The sequence below is a fragment of the Aspergillus clavatus genome, genomic scaffold (assembly GCF_000002715.2).
Source record: "Aspergillus clavatus NRRL 1 1099423829805 genomic scaffold, whole genome shotgun sequence".
NCBI lineage: Eukaryota > Fungi > Ascomycota > Eurotiomycetes > Eurotiales > Aspergillaceae > Aspergillus > Aspergillus clavatus.
In genome coordinates, this window is record NW_001517094.1 from 2378625 (window position 1) to 2395695 (window position 17071).

Sequence of the window (17071 nt, forward strand, 5' to 3'; positions counted from 1 at the left end):
CCTCCAACTACAGCATCACCAACCCAGCCACCACAGCAGCCAACACACCCCCTCCCTCAACCACCAACCCCGCCGCAGCCCCCTTGGACTGATTCGCCGTGAAGCCCGACGAAGTCGTCGTCGCCTCAGAGTCCTTGGTCGTCGTCGACGCCGCAGCCGTCGCTGTCGTAGACGTGGACGAGGACGTGCGGCTGACAGTCGACGACGAGCTGAGGCTCGAGTACGCGCTCGCCGCGTTACAGTATGATTCCTTAGTCTGGGCTGCGCCGAAGCGGTCCGGATGGCCGGGGCAGTTGTTGTAGCACCTGTTACCACGCAAGCTTGTCGTCAGCGGGGGATGAACGCCTTGGAATTGGAGAGGGGAAAGGGCTCACGTTAGGACATTGTTGCTCTGCTCGCAGAGACACTTCCATTCATTTGGGGCGCAGGCTGTAAGCTGTGGGTTCATGGAGGCGAGACAGGCTTGCACGATGCTGGTGGTTTTTTTGGTCAGTATTCTCTTCACTCCTCGAGTGATGATAGTGTAGGGGTAGGGGGGTAGGACTAGAAATATCACGCACTTCTCTGCATCGCACGAAGACGAGGACGAGCTGGTGCTTGAGGTGGCGGCGGCTGCTGCCGGTGATGTCTGCTGGGCTATAGCGGAGCCGAGCAGGAACGCAGCCAGGAGGGTGAGAACGACGCTGAAGTGATGCATCATTTTGACTCGGAGAGCAGAGCAAAGCAGATAACCAGGACAGCGAGGTGTGGTAGATAGAGTGATAGCACGGCAGTGAAGAACACAAACAAACACCCAGAGATCGGGAGAGACTGGACAAGAGAAGCGTCCTGGCCATCTACTTTATACCAGTGCTTTCCCCCCCCCCCCCCCCCGGCTAAATCAGGTGAGCAGAGGCAGCACGGTGAGACGTGATACAGCATGTCAATGAAAGCCACTCGCTACTCGCTACCTGCTATGGATGTACAGTACGCACTACTACTACTACTACTACCTGGCGGCCTGTAACTGCATGCTGTACAGTAACTGTATAAGCTGTACACAGTACTAGCCCCCATTCAGCTCTGTGATATATCACTTCTATCCAGGTCGACAAAAGCATCCATCTACTCTGTACATATCTATTCAGGGCCAGAGAGCTTAATTCCCAAGTCCTCACGACCCTAGCTGGATCCTATGCATCCAAAAAGAGGAGCCATGGGCCATGGCAGGCAGGCATAATCCATGGCTTGTAAGCAGCCAATGGCTGAGTCTTGCAGAGACGCTATTGAGAGACTATGGGAATGAGACATGGAAAGCTGCACTTGCATTATGCATTCTGCCCAGGTACCTACACTTTATGGTAGATGTACTTTCATTGGCAAGAAGGGTCGAACCACAGTTGATGCCATGACTCAGGGTAAGACTGAGCCTTGGGGTGGTGGTATTTGGTTCCATATGAAAAGAAACAAAGCCTAACACGATGTGTGAGAAAGGTCACTGAATAAGGGACTGACTGACTGATTGACTAACTGACTAAATCCATAAATGAATGTTTTCTAAACAAAGGCTTAACTGCATAACACACTGTCTTTGGGCTGCTCAACACAGACAAGTGACAGGTCAGGTCCCCACAGGAAAAAACTTAACCACGTCCTGATCGATCCCTCTATCCCTCCCTGCTTCTTAGTTCTTACAGACTAGCACAGATCAATGAATGAAAAGGAAATGCTTCCAGGCTTCACGGTATCCCTAGGACAGATAATACACAATATATACAAGGTGCGCCAGCAGTAAAAGATAATAAGCTAAGAACAGGCAAGATGAGTAAGTAGTATGAGAAATATGAAAAACCCCGTGCATACCCACACGGTATAACCTCCTGCTTCCAAGGACGTCTTGGGTGGATCAGACAAAAAACATCGTCGGTCAGAATGGGGGGAATATGCGGATGGTGAAACGAATGAGAGTACTGGAGAAAGAGAGGGGGGGAGAGAAAGAAAGAGAGGAGGAGGGAGGGAGGGAGGGAAGATGGAAGATAGCAAAAAAAAGAAACGCCCCTGAAGCATGCATGGACACATGCAACGTTGGGATTCTCCCCGTCCAATCTTTGATTTGAACTTTTCCCCCTCACGGCAGCCTTGGTCCGTCCAAGGACGCCCTCGCAGGCGAACAACTTACTAACTATTAAGGAAGAAGGCAACGCATAGACCACATCTCGCCCCCTTTGAGAGACTGAAATCGACTATTCTTGTCCAAAACCTAATGTTTCCTCCACGGCAATGGACATCTTGTGTTCAAGCGTTTCGTATGTCTTGTACGGAGGGAGATCCAGACGGTTGAAGCTGGAGATATCGTTAGCTTTGCGGACCAGATACGATACGATGAGTAAACTCAACATACCATGTGTGAGATTTGGGCAATGCCACGGGATCACCGGATTTCTCGATGGTAAACCGTCTCGGTCCATCGGAGCCTTGAAGATCCTTGAATCCGTTGACGGGGATACGAGAGGTACCAGTGGTGAATTGGAGGAGACGCGACTTCTGCTCAGCATCCCAGGTGCGAACGACCTTCCAGAAGTTCTGAATGACGTCGTCCGACTCTTGGTAGCCGCGGTAGTCGGTGTGTTTCTTCCAGTCGTCCACATCAATATCCGCAATACCTCCAATCAGCAGCTCCAGTTCGCGCTCGTCAAACACGTTGACCAGATCCGCGGGAATTAGCTCATTGAAGCCGGACATGAAGGCGTTGAACTGTTCCTCGACACGCTTGACAATCTTCCATTCGGTGACCAGTCTAACCCCCCCTGGTTAGCATTTGTCGGTGATCACCATGCAAAAAAAACCACTTACTCGACGTATTCTCCCTTGTTCTCGTTGGTGACAGGGATATCCCGACCACCAGGCTTCAAATCGATAGTACGACGCTCGCCGAACTTCTCGTCATCAACGGCAAAAGTAAGTTCCAAGACGCCCTCGATATCATTGTCCCTGTAAATGGTTAGAATCCGGCGTCGACTGAAACTCCCCCCCAAAAAAAGGAACCACAACGCACAGAGTCCAAGTAAGATTGCGATGCAAATCTTCATCCACACCCTCCATATCTTGCAGAGAGACCTTCTTCCGAAGCATCATTTTGTAGAATGCCCCGATGAAGAAAGAATCAAGGAAACGACGGTGGAAAATGGCAAGGCCGACCACTCGGCCAATGAACTTGAAATAGTTGAGATGCTCGGGGTTCACGCCGGAATGGGGATTAATCTGAAGGGTGTAATTATCGTGCGCGGAGTATTCGAATAGACAATAGAAAGGATTAAACATTTCGTGGGAAAGAAGGAAGAAGAATTCACTAGACAATGTTGTTAGCAAATCAGGCCGCAATTCTACCCAGAGTGGGTTCAACATACCGAGACAGACCACCGTAGTCGAGACCGTCTTCGCCATCAAACTTAATCATCAAGCGCTTCTTCAGATCCGAAGCACTCTGCCGCATGATCTCAGCGTACGAGTCCTCGAAGATATTGTTCCGGCGAACCTTGACGTGGCACTGTCCGGACATGATCCGCAGAGCGGGTTGAGACCGGAAGTAGATCAGCTTCCGCCTGAAGTCACGCTTGTACTGAGGCACGCCCTGATCCAACGACGACGGCAGGCGGGGATCGTCCCATGTGGTCGTCTTGGTGTTGTGGTCCACAAAGTACACCCGCGCCGTGTTGGTCAAGCGCATCTCCCAGCCACTGGGCAAAGGTCCCAGCTGAGATACCGGCTGCTGTTGGATCGTGGTATTTGTGCCATTGGCGTTCTGACCGTACATCCGGATGTACTGCTGCCGCCGGGGATCCACCCAGGTCGTGGTGCGCGTGTTGTGGTCGACAAAGTACGGTCGTCCCTCGGGGGTTGTGCGCTGCTCCCACCCCGGAGGAAGCTCGCCAGTGCCTGCAGTGGTGGCTCCCGTCGCCATCATCGACACAGCATTGGCACTACCACCGGCCGGCGGGGTAGGAGCCTGCTGTGAGGTTTCGGGAAGATTGGGTGAATTAGCGCCAGTGCGATCTTCCGGTAGCATTCGACTTTGGTGGGCTCTCCGTTCCAGCTGCATGTTGGCCTCACGTTGAGTGCGTTGCGTTTGCTCATTGTAATTCGACGATGGCCTCGTCCAGGTGGTCGTCCGTGTGTTGTGATCCACATAGTAGGTTCGTCCCAGGTTGTCCTCCCGTCGTTCCCATCCGGCTGGCAGTCGACCCTGACTGTCTTCGAACGAACTCAGATTGGTGCGAGAGCCCTGCGTGTTAGTGGGAGTAGCACCAGCGGCGGCACCAGGCGCTACGGTGCTGGGCGGCCGGTTGGTCGAAGGAACACGCTGGGGGTGCAGAGACGGGTTCGAGGCGGCCGGATCGATAGGAGCTGGGCTCGCGGCGGGATGCGCGGCTGACGCGCCAACCTGCGGGACGAGCCCACTTGATGTCGACGGCTGAATATGCGATCGATGCAGCCCGTTCGCCTGGTTGGTATTCGGTGTGCTCAGATTCGTAGACAAATTGATGATAAGCTTCCCGTGCACGACAAGGTTGTCGTTTGACTTTTTCAGATCCCTAGTAAGCATTTCTATGTCGGAGAGGCAGGTTAGAAGTCAGAAGGTCAGCCAAAGTCCCGTATAATCAGAGTGTAGGTAGGTAGGCAACAAGCCTGGCGGGGGGGGTTTGACCACTCACCATCACCACCCATCTCAAGATCGATCACATCTCCGATCCGCACATTAATCACGCCGAGAAACCCCTGATCCTTCTTCTTAAATTTCTTCTGATCAAAGATTTGAATCGCAAGGATACTCTCTTCATTGACCCGCCTGCACAGAGATCATCAGCACCGAGCGCTCCTGGGAAACGGTGGGAGTCACGAATCACATACAGATCAAACATCTCATTCCAATACGGGTTCAATGTCTTCTTGATCACCGACGTCGTTTGGGTTTGCTCCCCACCAACTGTGGCCACGGCGAACGGATCTGGAAATCCTGCAAGATGAAGGAAGTGGTTAGATACAACGGACGATGACAGGATTTATCAGGACCGGTGCAGAAGTGGTATGACCTACGGAAGACATCGCGCTTGTATAACCCATCTGCCGCGATAACTACAACAGGAAACGGTCAGTGTCTGGGACTAAGAACATCTTGCGATGAATATCCAACGAATATCGGAGATGGTGTAGGGACTTGGGATCTGTGGTTGCGTCCTTACTTGTGAGCCTGAGGTTCGGCTGACTGTTCCATGACACATCGCTCGTTAGCAACTGGCCATCAAACGCACCGCATAGAAAAGAGAGAAAATCGGACAGGTAAAGCCATCCAGCGCCGCTAGCTGGATGCCACAACGAGGGGAGAGGGGTTAGTCGCTTACGATGGCAGGTTGGATCCCATTTCTGTGCTGGCAGTATGACGCCTCGGGGATTATTCAAGGCCGATCAAGGCGAGGTGCCGATAGAGTAATCTGCGGCTTTCATCCACCGCTGCCCACAGACAGGACGACCGTATGGCAAGCAGTTGAATCTCCCAGGCCGTACTTTGATGATGGGTAGATCCGGTTTGGGCGGTCGCGTGTGAATCGGAGCGTAGCTTAGGCGGTGGATGGCCGTAGACCGAGAGAAGAGGGGAGGGGAGGAGGAGCGGGAAATGAGAACAGGGAATGGGGCCAGAACGGACAAGGTCGGAGTGGCTCTCTCTCTCTCTCCCTCTTTCTTTCTGTAAGTATGAGGCAGAGTCCGAGCAAATGTGGATGAAATTTTCGAAGATGAAAGTCTTTACGATAAGGGAATTGGAAGTAAGGCTGGAGATGGATTAGAGCAGTAGTAGTAGTAGTAAGTAGTAAGTAGTAGTCTTTTGGGGGGGGGCTGAGCAAGCAGTCTTGACGTTGCGCCTGCGAGCCAATAACCTTAGCGAGGAGTTGAACTTAGCGGGTGAGAGCGGAGTGGGAGTGCTGCTTAGTAGACATTGACATACATTCTGGTCAACGAGTTTCTGCTGCGGCTGTTGTAATGATTCAGTGGGTTTGTGGCGAAGAGTCTATGCTATGCGAGAAAAAAAAAAAAAAAAAAAAAAAAAAAAAAAAAAAGGAAAAGGACTTTTGTGTCCCATATAACTACGGCTTACTTAACTACTGTGAGGTCCACGGGGCGTAACATTGGCACGGTCATCATATTGCCTCTTCTACGGAGTTAGAACGATGTCGATATCAACACTAGACTATCAAGATACCTGTTTGATGAAAGTCCCCCAAGTCCTTGAAGATTCTTTGGTCACAATCCCCTCAGCGGCTATCGAAGTAATGCTCGTTTCTATAAGTAGAACAGCACTGGTACTTTCGCTATGCTGGTCGGACAACCCCACGTGCTCGATATCAAGATCGATATAACCACCTGGTAGCTCTCTGGAATATTGTGCAACAATTCATGGTCGTCCTACGGATTCAGCAGGTACTGAGGTCTGAGGCAAATTTTGAATAGCTGCCGTTTCTTCCGTCACCTATCCCCATTTCTACAATATCACTTCTCTAAATCAATCCTAGTATATGGCACTACTTTGCTTAGTGGCGGGGTTTCGTTGATGCCTAAGGAATATATACAGTTTGCCCCGTGCTATCAATAACCTCGCCAGCGCTCCGATGCAGGTTCAGATCTCTGGAAGTGACTGTTGTTCCTCCCTTTACATTACTCGACGGGACGACCGCACCTCAAGAACGTAGTGCTCTCAATAATCCAGGTTGAATATGTTGCTTGGCCCCAATGGTGTAAAGATCCGGACGGTTGATCATGACAGTAATCAGATAAGATGATGTCACAGAACAAGAAGAGAAAAAAAAAAGAAAAGAAAAAAGAAGAAACAGGCCATCTCGGTGATCCGCCCATCAGATCCATGCCCCATCGGTAGTGATGCAGTGGGTTATCGTACAGTATATCCCAACCCCGAACTCCAAAGGATTCCTACCGTGCAAATAGATAAAGCCCTGTCCCCGTTTTTTGGCCCAAGCCCGGCATCGCCATTGTAGCCTCTTCTTCCTATGGCGTTCTCCGTCGAGCCAGTGGCCTTCTAGCAGGTGTCGTCTTCCAAGGCGCCAAGGCTGTGTGCTCGCATCTAATACGGAGCATAGCCTCGACCCCGACCGCGATAACCTCCACGATAGCCTCCACGAGGAGGGAATCCGCCACGGTAGCCACGACCACCCCGGAAGCCTCCCCGTCCGCGGCCCCGAGTCATACCGGGCAGGTTGGTACGTTTGGGGACGACCTTGTCAGGTGTTAGTTCGGTTGCGCTCGCATAAGAATGTACCCAAGGGGGAATGCTCACCTTCAGGTTTCGGCCGCGGAAGACGCTCTCGTTCAGGACAAGGGCTTGGGCGACCAGGCTGGGTTCGGCGAATTCAACATAGGCGTATCTGCAGCAGTGGCGGTCAGCAAATGTTTAATAGACCCGGGTATATCCAGAACGAAGAGACAGCTCGCCAAGCTAGTGGTTCGATGTCCTCATGAGGATTGGAAGCACGCACCCCTTCGGTTGACCGGTGAATTTATCCAGCAGGATGGTGACCCGGTTGATGGAGCCGCAGCTCTGGAAGTGTGCTTGGATCTCCTCGGGGGACGCGCCGTAGTCCACGTTGCCGACGAAGATGCTCCGGGCATCGATCTCTTCCTTGTCTTCACGCAGGCTCTCAGACTGCTGGTCCAAGGTGGCCTGCATCTCGCGCAGCTTTGCGGCTTCGGATTCCATCTCGGCTACCCGTTTCTTCATGGCCTCGATTTCTTCCTGTATTTTGGGAGATTCCATGTCAGTACCGAAGACTTTTCCATGGTAGCAAACTGTGTTGAGCGGTCGCGATGGAAAACAATGGTAATGAGAGACCGGGATGCTGGATTCGTGGTCGAATTCAACTTCGTTGGAGAGCTTGCAGTTGAGCAGTTGTCAACTTACCTCATCGTCACCTCCTTCCTCGTGAACCTCCAGGCGCTCATCCTGAACTTCCTTCTCTTCGGTAGCCATCTTTGATGAAACTGTAGAAGTGAACCGTGATCCCTCCTCTTCTTGACGACGCGCGAAGGGAAAAGTCGATACCAATGACGATGTTCCACTCGTTTAGCCTAGTGCCCGCCGAACGACACTTGGGAAGAACAATATATCCGACCACAACTAAGAAGGAGAAGATGCAAGGGCCACAGTATATCTTCGCCTAGAGAATTGGATGGGTTTAGTTAGATAATTAAAATATTCTTCAGGGAGGATTGTGATTTCAAATAATATAGCAGGAGATCATAATGAATGTGATGCTCTCATTGATCAACGTCTTATTAATGCTATGCTGCTCTTTCCGGCTTAGTGGCTTTTGCCATTTAGATATTCTTTGAAGCAATATTGAATTGATAAAAGTCGACCGCCTGACTTTCTTAGGGATTCAAATACATATAATGAACTCTTGCTTACGCAGATAAAGCGCGCTTAGAAATAGCTAGTTGTATCCTGAATCTCATGAAGCGTCGAGCCACTCTGGTCGTGCGCAACATCTAACAATGCTCCAAAATATATTTACCGAACCCGGACACATACTACCATTGAAACCTGTCACTTGCTAGCTATTTGGCCAACAGAACAGCTAGCAACATCACCTATAGACAAGCATTACCTCGAATGGAACTGCGCCACAAGTTTACAGGTCGACCATCGATGAAAATGTTGATTTGAACTTTGTAACATATCTACCGGAACGCTAGAGAGGCGAAGTGACATGGAACGAGAGCATCGTGATCGTGGGTTTCTATGGGATATATACAAGCACAGGAAAGAAAGGACGTGGACTCATGAGGAAGGGACATTGTTCTTGCGGAACGAAACCTTTTCGACTGCAACGGTCTCGACCCCGTTGGCATCCGTCTTGAGCTGGTAGACGTACAAGACCAACACATCACCTTGGATCTGTTGGAAGTTAGTACGGGACGAGAACAACGGCAGCATTGGTGTGTTTGACATGTTATACTTACATCCATCAAACAGAAGCTGGGTACGGGTCCCTCCCCCTCCGGCCAATAGCCCGTACTCATGGCACCTGTCGCACTTCCTGGATTCACAAAGAACCTCCCTTCCATTTCAAATGCTTCGAAGCGATGCGTGCCTCCCCACAGCAAGATATCGACATCCATTTGGCGGGCCGCGATGAGAAGGGCATCGGCATCACCCGGGGGAATGATAGTATGTCCATGAGTAAATCCAATCCGGAGGCTACCGTGAGTCACGACCTTGGAGAGGGGAAGGTTGGGGGAGTCGACATCGAAGTCACCCTTGACCAATTGCAAGTCGGGGGCAACCTGGCGGAGAAACTCGAACGTTTCCCTATCGGTGAGATTTCCCAGACACAAGATCTGACCAATCTTCCCCGGTGTTAAGAGTTTCCGAAACTGCAATGGAGTGTCAATCAGGGGCGGTTCATGAGAGTTCGGGGAAAGGCGACAGTGGGCAGGGAGGTACCTTGGCTGGGAGATCCTAACCAGTAGCGATGGTAAGTAAGCGCGACGTTTCATCAATTCATGGAAAGAGGGGAAGACTAAAGCCAGGCTACTTACCGGAGCTCTATCAGGGATAAACAGGTCACCAATGACCAAGACCAGGCGCGATGTCATCCTGGGCTGCTGGGTGTGTGTGTGTGTGGGGGGGGGGGGGGTGGGAATGATGTGACGGGGGAGCTTCAAAGACCCATTCCAGAACGGAGGGAGATGTTGAGGGACGGGGAGAATTAGACTAAGGGTCAAGGGTGAGATGGCGATGATTGAAGTGCAATATGGAAGTACGGTAGATAAATGACAGGGGAGCAGCTTGACAGTTTTTCTGGAGAATAATCATGTAAACTGTAGTGTCTCTACGTAGATCGGTGGATGGAGCTGCGCGGGGAAAGCTTATGCCTGTTGATGGCCAATTTGTCCTACCGCCTGGCACAATAATAGGTACTGCCCAGTAGACAAAGGTACGTTTTTTTGTATGCAAGAATATATGCATCAGGGAGTACTTTCACCGGAAAGTACATCATACCAAACAGGGGTAGATTTCCCATTTTTATATAGATCTCGCCGCTCAACAGAGCTCGTGGACTCCAACCATGAGGTCTTGACCAGATACCGAGTAACAGAACAGCAAAATCCCATCAATTGCATCTCCCGGAGCACACAATCCATCACTAAAGATGGGAGTCAAATAATAGCTTCATCCTCAATACGGATGGCGGAGGTTGTCGTCCTTGCAGTGCGGAAGGCTCCGCCCGGTAGAAACGAATGCTGGGACGCTTTATATTTCCCGGCCGGGAAAAGGAGAGAGGGAGAGAATTCTGAACGTGTGAGACTTGAGAGCGAAAAGGACACTTGGATCTTTAAGTTACGATCCCATATAACCGTTTGAATCAATTCCTCTTCTGTCAGTCCATTGAATTTGCATCTTATTGTTATTGAACTATAACCACCCATTCCTTAGCTACATAGCATATCATATCGTATCATATCAAACGGTCAACTGTACTTACTGTCCAACTGCCCGGGGATCCCCGACTCCCACTGTCCTTCCCAGCTTGTGATTCCTCGTCCTCCTTTTTACCCCGCGGGCTCTCCCGTTGAGAGCTGGAAGAGATCGGAACGCTGGCGACCAAACAGACGACGACTCAGCGCCTGAGCCTGATCTCCAGACATCTGGATCAGCGTCTCCCTCTGCCTGAGCTTAACACTCCCTTCTCGACCGAGAGAAATTCCCTGGTTCCAGACGATCTGGAATATAAGCCCCTCGATCGCACCACGCCCCCCTCCTCCCTCTCTCCCACTCCCCAAGAGCAATCTCCATCCTCGGCTGCCAACATGTCGTCGTCCCAAGCCCCTCATTCCACCTTGTTGATTCCAGGGCCCATCGAGTTTGACGATGCTGTGCTTCAGTCTATGGCCCATTATGCGTGAGTCATTCCAATCCCAATTCCATTACTGCACTCCCCCCCCCGCCCCACCGTTCTGTCGATGAATACATTGACAATGATGACCAATTGCGACGGATCATGCTAATAAACGTTGTCTTGTTCCTGTTCAGTGAGAGCCATGTCAGCCCTGCCTTCGTCAAGGTCTTCGGAGAGACCCTGACGCTGCTGCGCAGACTCTTCCAGTCCACCAACCCCGCCGCTCAGCCCTTCGTCATCTCCGGCAGTGGTACACTTGGCTGGGATGTTGTGGCTTCGAACCTGATTGAGAAGGGAGAAAACGCCCTTGTTCTTCACACCGGATACTTCGCCGATTCCTTCGCCACATGCTTAGAGACCTACGGTGCGAACGCTACACAGCTCAAGGCCCCGATCGGAGACCGCCCCTCCCTCGAGCAGATCGAGCAAGCCCTTAAGGAGAAGCCCTACAAGATCATCACCATCACCCACGTCGACACATCGACCGGTGTGCTGAGCGACATCAAGCATGTCACCGAGGTTGTCCGCCGCGTGAGCCCCGAGACCCTGGTGGTCGTTGATGGTGTGTGCAGCGTGGGCTGCGAGGAGATCGCCTTCGACGAATGGGATCTGGACGTGGTCCTCACCGCGAGCCAGAAGGCCATCGGCTGCCCTCCCGGCCTGAGCATCCTGATGATGTCCGGCCGCGCCATCGACCGCTTCAAGTCGCGCCAGACCCCTCCCTCCTCGTACTTCGCCTCGCTCGCCAACTGGATGCCCATCATGCAGAACTACGAGAACAACAAGCCCTCCTACTTCGCCACGCCCCCTACCCAGCTGATCCACGCCCTCCACACCACTCTGGCCCAGATCACCGCACGCCCCATGGCCGAGCGCTTCGCCATCCACACCCAGACCTCGGACCGCGTCAAGGCCGCCGTGGCCGAGCTCGGCCTGAGCCAGCTGGCCGCCCAACCCGAGGCCCAAGCCCACGCCATGACCGCCATCTACCTGCCCGAGGGCCTGACTCCCCCCGACGTGCTGCCTGGTCTGTTGAAGCGCGGTGTCATCTTCGCAGCTGGTCTCCACAAGGAGGTTGCCACACGGTATATCCGGTTCGGCCACATGGGCGTCAGCGTGACGGACCCCGCGCGCAACGATATCGATAAGGCCATCGCCGCGCTCAAGGAAGCCCTCACTGAGGCCAAGCAGGCCAAGGGACTGTAAGGACAATCGAATACTCGATACCTATTCTTCCAGAGTCCATGGTGTTGCCTTTTCTTATCACCTCGTAGCATGATTCAATGACCATTTAAGACTTGTCAATGCATTTTAGAATTACCATTCGGATCACTCAGTCACATAGGGCCATGATAACACAAACTAGAAAATGAAATATGATAATGATGCACGTTATATATCTATCTCGAATCAATCATCAGGATAAGACAGCAAGTCACGACAATAATCACAATCTGAAAAAGGGGGGAAAAAACCGATCTTGATTACAAGGGAGTAGAGCCATCAGACAAAAAGGGGTATGGATAATATTAGACATTCATCATCGGCGTCCATGGAAAAAAAAGAAAAAAAGCCCTTCTTTACACGAAGAATGATAGACATGAAAGTAGGACTGAGCATGCAATATACGAGTATCATGAAACTTTGAAGAGTCTTGTATACTTGTTTCAGTTTTTTTTTTTTTCTTTTCTTTTGTTTTCCCTTTTTTTTTTTGGGAAAGTTTGTTTTACTCTTCTCTTCCGTCTCTTTCGTTGCTGTTATATCTCCCCTTCGCCTCTACGCAGGGCCAGGAATGCCCGCACGTCAGTCACATACTGTAGAGCTTCGAGCATGGGAATGAGGTTGAGCAGGCCGTTGTCTGTGGGGTCGTTGATCCAGCCCTCGATGGGAATCGCATTATCTGTATACAGAAAGTCAGGGAAGGAGAACGAATAGACCCGAGGGGACTTTTCTGACGGCGTACCTTCATGAAACAGATAGCTCATCGGGCTGTTGTCCAGGATCATCACTTTACTTAAATCAGGCTCCACCGAACTCAGGTCCTTGATATAAGCGCCGTTCCGAAACGTGCAATGCTGCCGGTAGTACCGTGCCTGGAAGTATTTCCGTTCCTGCTCGAGCCAGTCGATGACGGGGTCCGCATACTCCTGGACACTAGCGGTGAAGACAACGAGCTTGTACCATTTGCATATTTTGCGGAGGAAGTCGTCGCAATTCGGACGTTTGTGCACGTAGTAGAGAATGGGATGTTGCGGTCCCAAAGTAGTAGGCGCGGCGCCAGGTGCGAGGGTCGTCGTCATGGGCGTGGCAAGCTTGACTTCGACCATATGGCCACTTGACATACGACCACCCTTGGCCAGCGAGTGTATTAATGTCTCGTCAAGATCCAAAACCAGCGTCTTCTGCGGGACGCGCGAGTTTCGGGAAGCAGCGGCATATGATGGAAGTCGGGGAGGGATCAGCGGCCGAGGTGGTACAGGCGAATGAGGATATTTGTCGACTTTGTGAACAGATGGCGAAGTGGGTGATTTGAGACTGTTTGGGGTCAATGACGCTTGCGCTCCAACCTCGCCGGCTTCCGATGTTGCACCAAGATCCGAGCTTTGTGATCGGCGCTGTCTCTGTCGCTTCAGCGCCTCTTCGTTATGAAGCTTGATGCGAATGGAACGGCGAGGAGTGCTCTGATCCGAGAGTTGCTCCAGACTTGTAGTTTTCAACTTCGAGGCTCGAGATCGGCCGCCCGCTCGGCCTTGACTGCTTCGACGATCGCCCTCCGATTCAGACGTGCTCGATGCGATCGAGTCTCGAGATGCATGACTTCGAAGCTTCCGAGTAGACCCGCTCCGTCGCCTCGTCCCAGCATGTTTGACATCTTTTTTGGAGGAATGTGTCGAGCCAGTCATAGATCGCCGTAGTTTTCGCACGGGTGCCACTGGAGAGTAATGCCCGTCATCGTCCCGAAAGCACTGCGCTATAAACACCCCAGGAGCGGCCAAGGTTGAGAGAATGAACTTGATCGTTTCCGCAATCGCATCGAAGAAACGCTGTGTGAACAGTCCCAGAGTACTTCTCGTAGCAAGCGGGCCACCCCTCTGGAAGCTCTGTATCAGAGGTGTCTTCTCGACTAACGTGTGTTCAGAGTAATCGACCTCTGCTTGAAACTCGGGCGCATTGTCTTGGCTTTTCTCCAGGACATCAGACGAGCGGAAATTGTCGTAACTGTAAGACCGAAGCTTGGATAGATCCTCCGGTGGAACCAAGGGACTGATCTCTCCTTGCGAGCGCGACCTTTGACGCAGGCGATTGGGATTGGAGGACTGGCCAATGACTCGGGAAGATAGAATGTTCAAAGAGTTCATCTTCCCAAACGACCCACGGGAGTCGGGGCTGGCGCAGGTATCTAGAAGACACCGAGAGCGAACTCAGCGACCATTTGCTTTTCTCGAATAGCCCCAGCCCATCACATGGCTACAGAGCGATGCCACACGACAAAGCAAGGCAAGAAATATAATTGTACTCACCTCAATGCGCCAGTCGACGACCCGTGCTTTCGGAACCACTCCCGCTCTAGCCTCAACAATGGGGGGTTGGGGGATGATGGATGATGAGGATCAGCTTGGACGCAATAGACTGGCAGAAGAGCTGATCGAGGAGATAGGGGGTATCTCGATAGACGGGAGGGTATCACGAAGGAAAAAGAGGGATAGGAGTGATCCTCATGATAGTTAGCAGAAGTGGTCGTAGTCTAAGTCAGTCGCAGCAAGTCGTAGCTGGTTATGGCGGATGACGGAGAGCATGTGGAGTAGTTCGACTGGGTTGGGCCGAGCAGCATTTCTTAGCGGAAAACTCCCTCACAATCGTTAATCAAGTATCACATCCCACTACTCTTTGTGTCGCGCTCCCTATCTGCTGCTTGCTCAGGACTACTTGGGTTGGGTCTGTATTCCGGCTTGAATTGGTTATTCTTGTCTAACTGGTAATGATCACCTCTTCTTCTGACACAGATCACTGAGAGATCCTTCACGGTCTCTTTTTCTTCTCTCGGCCCCTCTAGAAATCATCTATACGACGCTTGTGACTCAGTCCGCTAACGGCATGTATCTAGGGATCCAACAAAGCGCAAAGACACCTAAATTACCCTCGGTCTATTCAGTATCGTACTCGAAGGTCGGCTACGAGTCTCACATAGAACAATGCCATCCACCTCCGCGGCTTTGACGCCTGGTCTGGCGTCCTTCCTGAAGTCTCTCAGGACCACCCCGATTGATACATCCATTGACAACCTGATCTCGTGCGTTGCTATCGTCGAACTTGCTTTTGCGCAATCTTCCATTGTTCTAACAAGTCCACCAGGCTCTTCAAGCGGAGACAAATTCGTCATTCCAGATCATGCGCTACCGCGACTGCTTACCTGCTCCTTCGTGTTGTCTCGGCTTGCAGGACTACTGATGCGGCCAAACTGATTGAGCGCGTTCAGAGTGTGGGAAGGCGGTTGGTGGCTGCTCAGCCCCGAGAAATGGTCGTCGGAAATATCGTTCGGCGTGTACTTGGTCTCATTCGTGACGAAGCTGAGGACGAGAGGGACGGTGATTTTACGCTTAGTGATGCTGGTTCTGAAAGTCTGCCCCAAACCCCTCGGGTCCTAGATGGTTAGTCGCTTCTCTTTCACAGCCCGTTCATCACGCCATATATCCTCTGACCGTGACTCTTAGATGCATCGGACGCTTTTTCGCTGCGCCATGAGGGTTCCGAACGCTCCTCATCAAGACCGCCTTTTACTTCGCTGGCGACAACACCCATTTCCATGTTCAATCTGCTTTCACATCCAGAGCCCGAGTCTTCGCTCCCCGGTACTCCTGCATCGGCCTCTCCATCTGGTCGGTTGTTGCTGGGGCATGCTCCCAGTCGGGATATCCGCGCTGAAGTTCTCGACGGAATCGGCGAAATCATCGATGAACTGGGTCAGGTCGACGACCAGATTGCGGCCTACGCTCTCGATCACATTCATTCCAACGAAGTCATCCTCACCCACACATCCTCTACAACCGTTCAGAAATTTCTTCTCAAGGCCGCTGCGAAGCGGAAGTTTACCGTGGTCCACGCCGAATCCTATCCCAACAACCATGAAGCGACGCACAGCACTATCAGCGGCGCAGCATCCGCGGACGAGGAGATACTCAGCACGGAATCTTTTCAGAAACCGTTGATCGCTATGGGCATCACAGTCATCTTGATTCCCGATTCTGCCGTTTTCGCCCTCATGTCCCGTGTAAACAAAGTGATCCTGGGCACGCATTCCGTCCTCGCAAACGGCGGGCTGGTCGCTGCAGCCGGTACACGTCTCATTGCTCGTGCGGCCAAGGTGCATCAGACACCTGTGGTTGTCGTCAGCGGCGTGTACAAGCTCAGTCCTGTATACCCATTCGATTTCGAATCACTGATTGAGTACGGAGATGCCAGCAAAGTCATCCCGTACGAAGATGGCGATCTGATGAATCAGGTCGACGTCCAGAACCCACTGTACGACTACGTTCCCCCAGAATTGGTTGATCTCTACATTACCAACCTGTAAGTACCCTTTGCACCTGTTCTCAGGGACAGCTTGGACTGACTTGGCTTCTTTCTGCAACAGGGGTGGCCATGCGCCGTCTTATCTTTACCGTATCGTGTCCGACCATTACCGCAAGGAGGATATCAACTTCTAAATTCCGGGGCAGGCAATTGTGGAGAATTGACAAGAAGCACAGCCATTCATAGGCTGTTCACAATTGTGGGAGGACAGAAAAAGGGTTTGATCATGAGAAGAAAAGTACCAGGGAGATTAAAGGCGTTAGGAATAAATTCAAAGGAAATGGACGATACCCATGAGACATCGACAAAAGACCTGTTTTGTATTGTAGCCGTAGTGGCGTTCGGAGGCTTCTCGGGGAGGGGAATGCATAGTTTGAAAGGACAGATGAAGACTGGAGTTGCACTTGGATCAGCCTCCGTGGACGGCTGATCAATAGTGGTGTTCAACATGTCATATCATCTACGAAGCCTAGAGGACCATCGCATTTTGAAACCAGGTGAAAAAGTGCGATTTGTTCGAGAATTTGACATTGCAGGGCCCTTTCCCAAAGAAATAA

At 51.7% G+C, this 17071-nt stretch overlaps 7 protein-coding genes across 7 annotated transcripts, besides 9 other annotated features; 2 read left to right on the plus strand and 5 right to left on the minus strand.

Annotated features, from left to right (window-relative positions):
• Positions 1–7: 7 nt before the first annotated feature.
• Positions 8–700, minus strand: ACLA_025990 (GPI anchored serine-threonine rich protein; the record flags this gene model as incomplete). Its single annotated transcript, XM_001269307.1, has 2 exons — positions 8–305; positions 375–700. The coding sequence occupies 2 exons, from the start codon at positions 698–700 to the stop codon at positions 8–10; spliced, it is 624 nt and encodes a 207-aa protein (XP_001269308.1).
• A 272-nt stretch (positions 701–972) lies between these two features.
• Positions 973–992: a microsatellite.
• A 495-nt stretch (positions 993–1487) lies between these two features.
• Positions 1488–1515: a microsatellite.
• Positions 1516–2222: 707 nt separating this feature from the next.
• On the minus strand, positions 2223–6174 carry ACLA_026000 (NEDD4 family E3 ubiquitin-protein ligase; the record flags this gene model as incomplete). Its single annotated transcript, XM_001269308.1, has 11 exons — positions 2223–2322; positions 2381–2776; positions 2833–2970; positions 3035–3328; positions 3387–4584; positions 4692–4825; positions 4888–4993; positions 5074–5112; positions 5220–5242; positions 5978–6040; positions 6128–6174. The coding sequence occupies 11 exons, from the start codon at positions 6172–6174 to the stop codon at positions 2223–2225; spliced, it is 2538 nt and encodes an 845-aa protein (XP_001269309.1).
• Positions 5694–5721: a microsatellite.
• Positions 5820–5854: a microsatellite.
• Positions 6055–6088: a microsatellite.
• Positions 6055–6095: a microsatellite.
• Positions 6175–6820: 646 nt separating the features above from the next.
• Positions 6821–6857: a microsatellite.
• Positions 6858–7108: 251 nt separating this feature from the next.
• ACLA_026010 (polyadenylate-binding protein) lies at positions 7109–8011 on the minus strand (the record flags this gene model as incomplete). The annotated part of the gene is made up of 4 exons (XM_001269309.1): positions 7109–7261; positions 7322–7409; positions 7521–7777; positions 7943–8011. 4 exons carry the CDS (start codon positions 8009–8011, stop codon positions 7109–7111), a joined length of 567 nt encoding a protein of 188 aa, XP_001269310.1.
• Positions 8012–8821: 810 nt separating this feature from the next.
• ACLA_026020 (vacuolar protein sorting-associated protein 29) lies at positions 8822–9639 on the minus strand (the record flags this gene model as incomplete). Its single annotated transcript, XM_001269310.1, has 3 exons — positions 8822–8938; positions 9004–9417; positions 9583–9639. 3 exons carry the CDS (start codon positions 9637–9639, stop codon positions 8822–8824), a joined length of 588 nt encoding a protein of 195 aa, XP_001269311.1.
• Positions 9640–10483: 844 nt separating this feature from the next.
• Positions 10484–10510: a microsatellite.
• Positions 10511–10854: 344 nt separating this feature from the next.
• On the plus strand, positions 10855–12149 carry ACLA_026030 (alanine--glyoxylate transaminase; the record flags this gene model as incomplete). Its single annotated transcript, XM_001269311.1, has 2 exons — positions 10855–10946; positions 11078–12149. The coding sequence occupies 2 exons, from the start codon at positions 10855–10857 to the stop codon at positions 12147–12149; spliced, it is 1164 nt and encodes a 387-aa protein (XP_001269312.1).
• A 465-nt stretch (positions 12150–12614) lies between these two features.
• Positions 12615–12656: a microsatellite.
• A 44-nt stretch (positions 12657–12700) lies between these two features.
• On the minus strand, positions 12701–14302 carry nemA (Nem1-Spo7 phosphatase catalytic subunit NEM1; the record flags this gene model as incomplete). Its single annotated transcript, XM_001269312.1, has 1 exon — positions 12701–14302. The coding sequence occupies one exon, from the start codon at positions 14300–14302 to the stop codon at positions 12701–12703; it is 1602 nt and encodes a 533-aa protein (XP_001269313.1).
• An 834-nt stretch (positions 14303–15136) lies between these two features.
• Positions 15137–16648, plus strand: ACLA_026050 (translation initiation factor eIF2B subunit beta; the record flags this gene model as incomplete). The annotated part of the gene is made up of 4 exons (XM_001269313.1): positions 15137–15234; positions 15297–15592; positions 15656–16511; positions 16576–16648. The coding sequence occupies 4 exons, from the start codon at positions 15137–15139 to the stop codon at positions 16646–16648; spliced, it is 1323 nt and encodes a 440-aa protein (XP_001269314.1).
• Between the last annotated feature and the right edge of the window lie 423 nt (positions 16649–17071).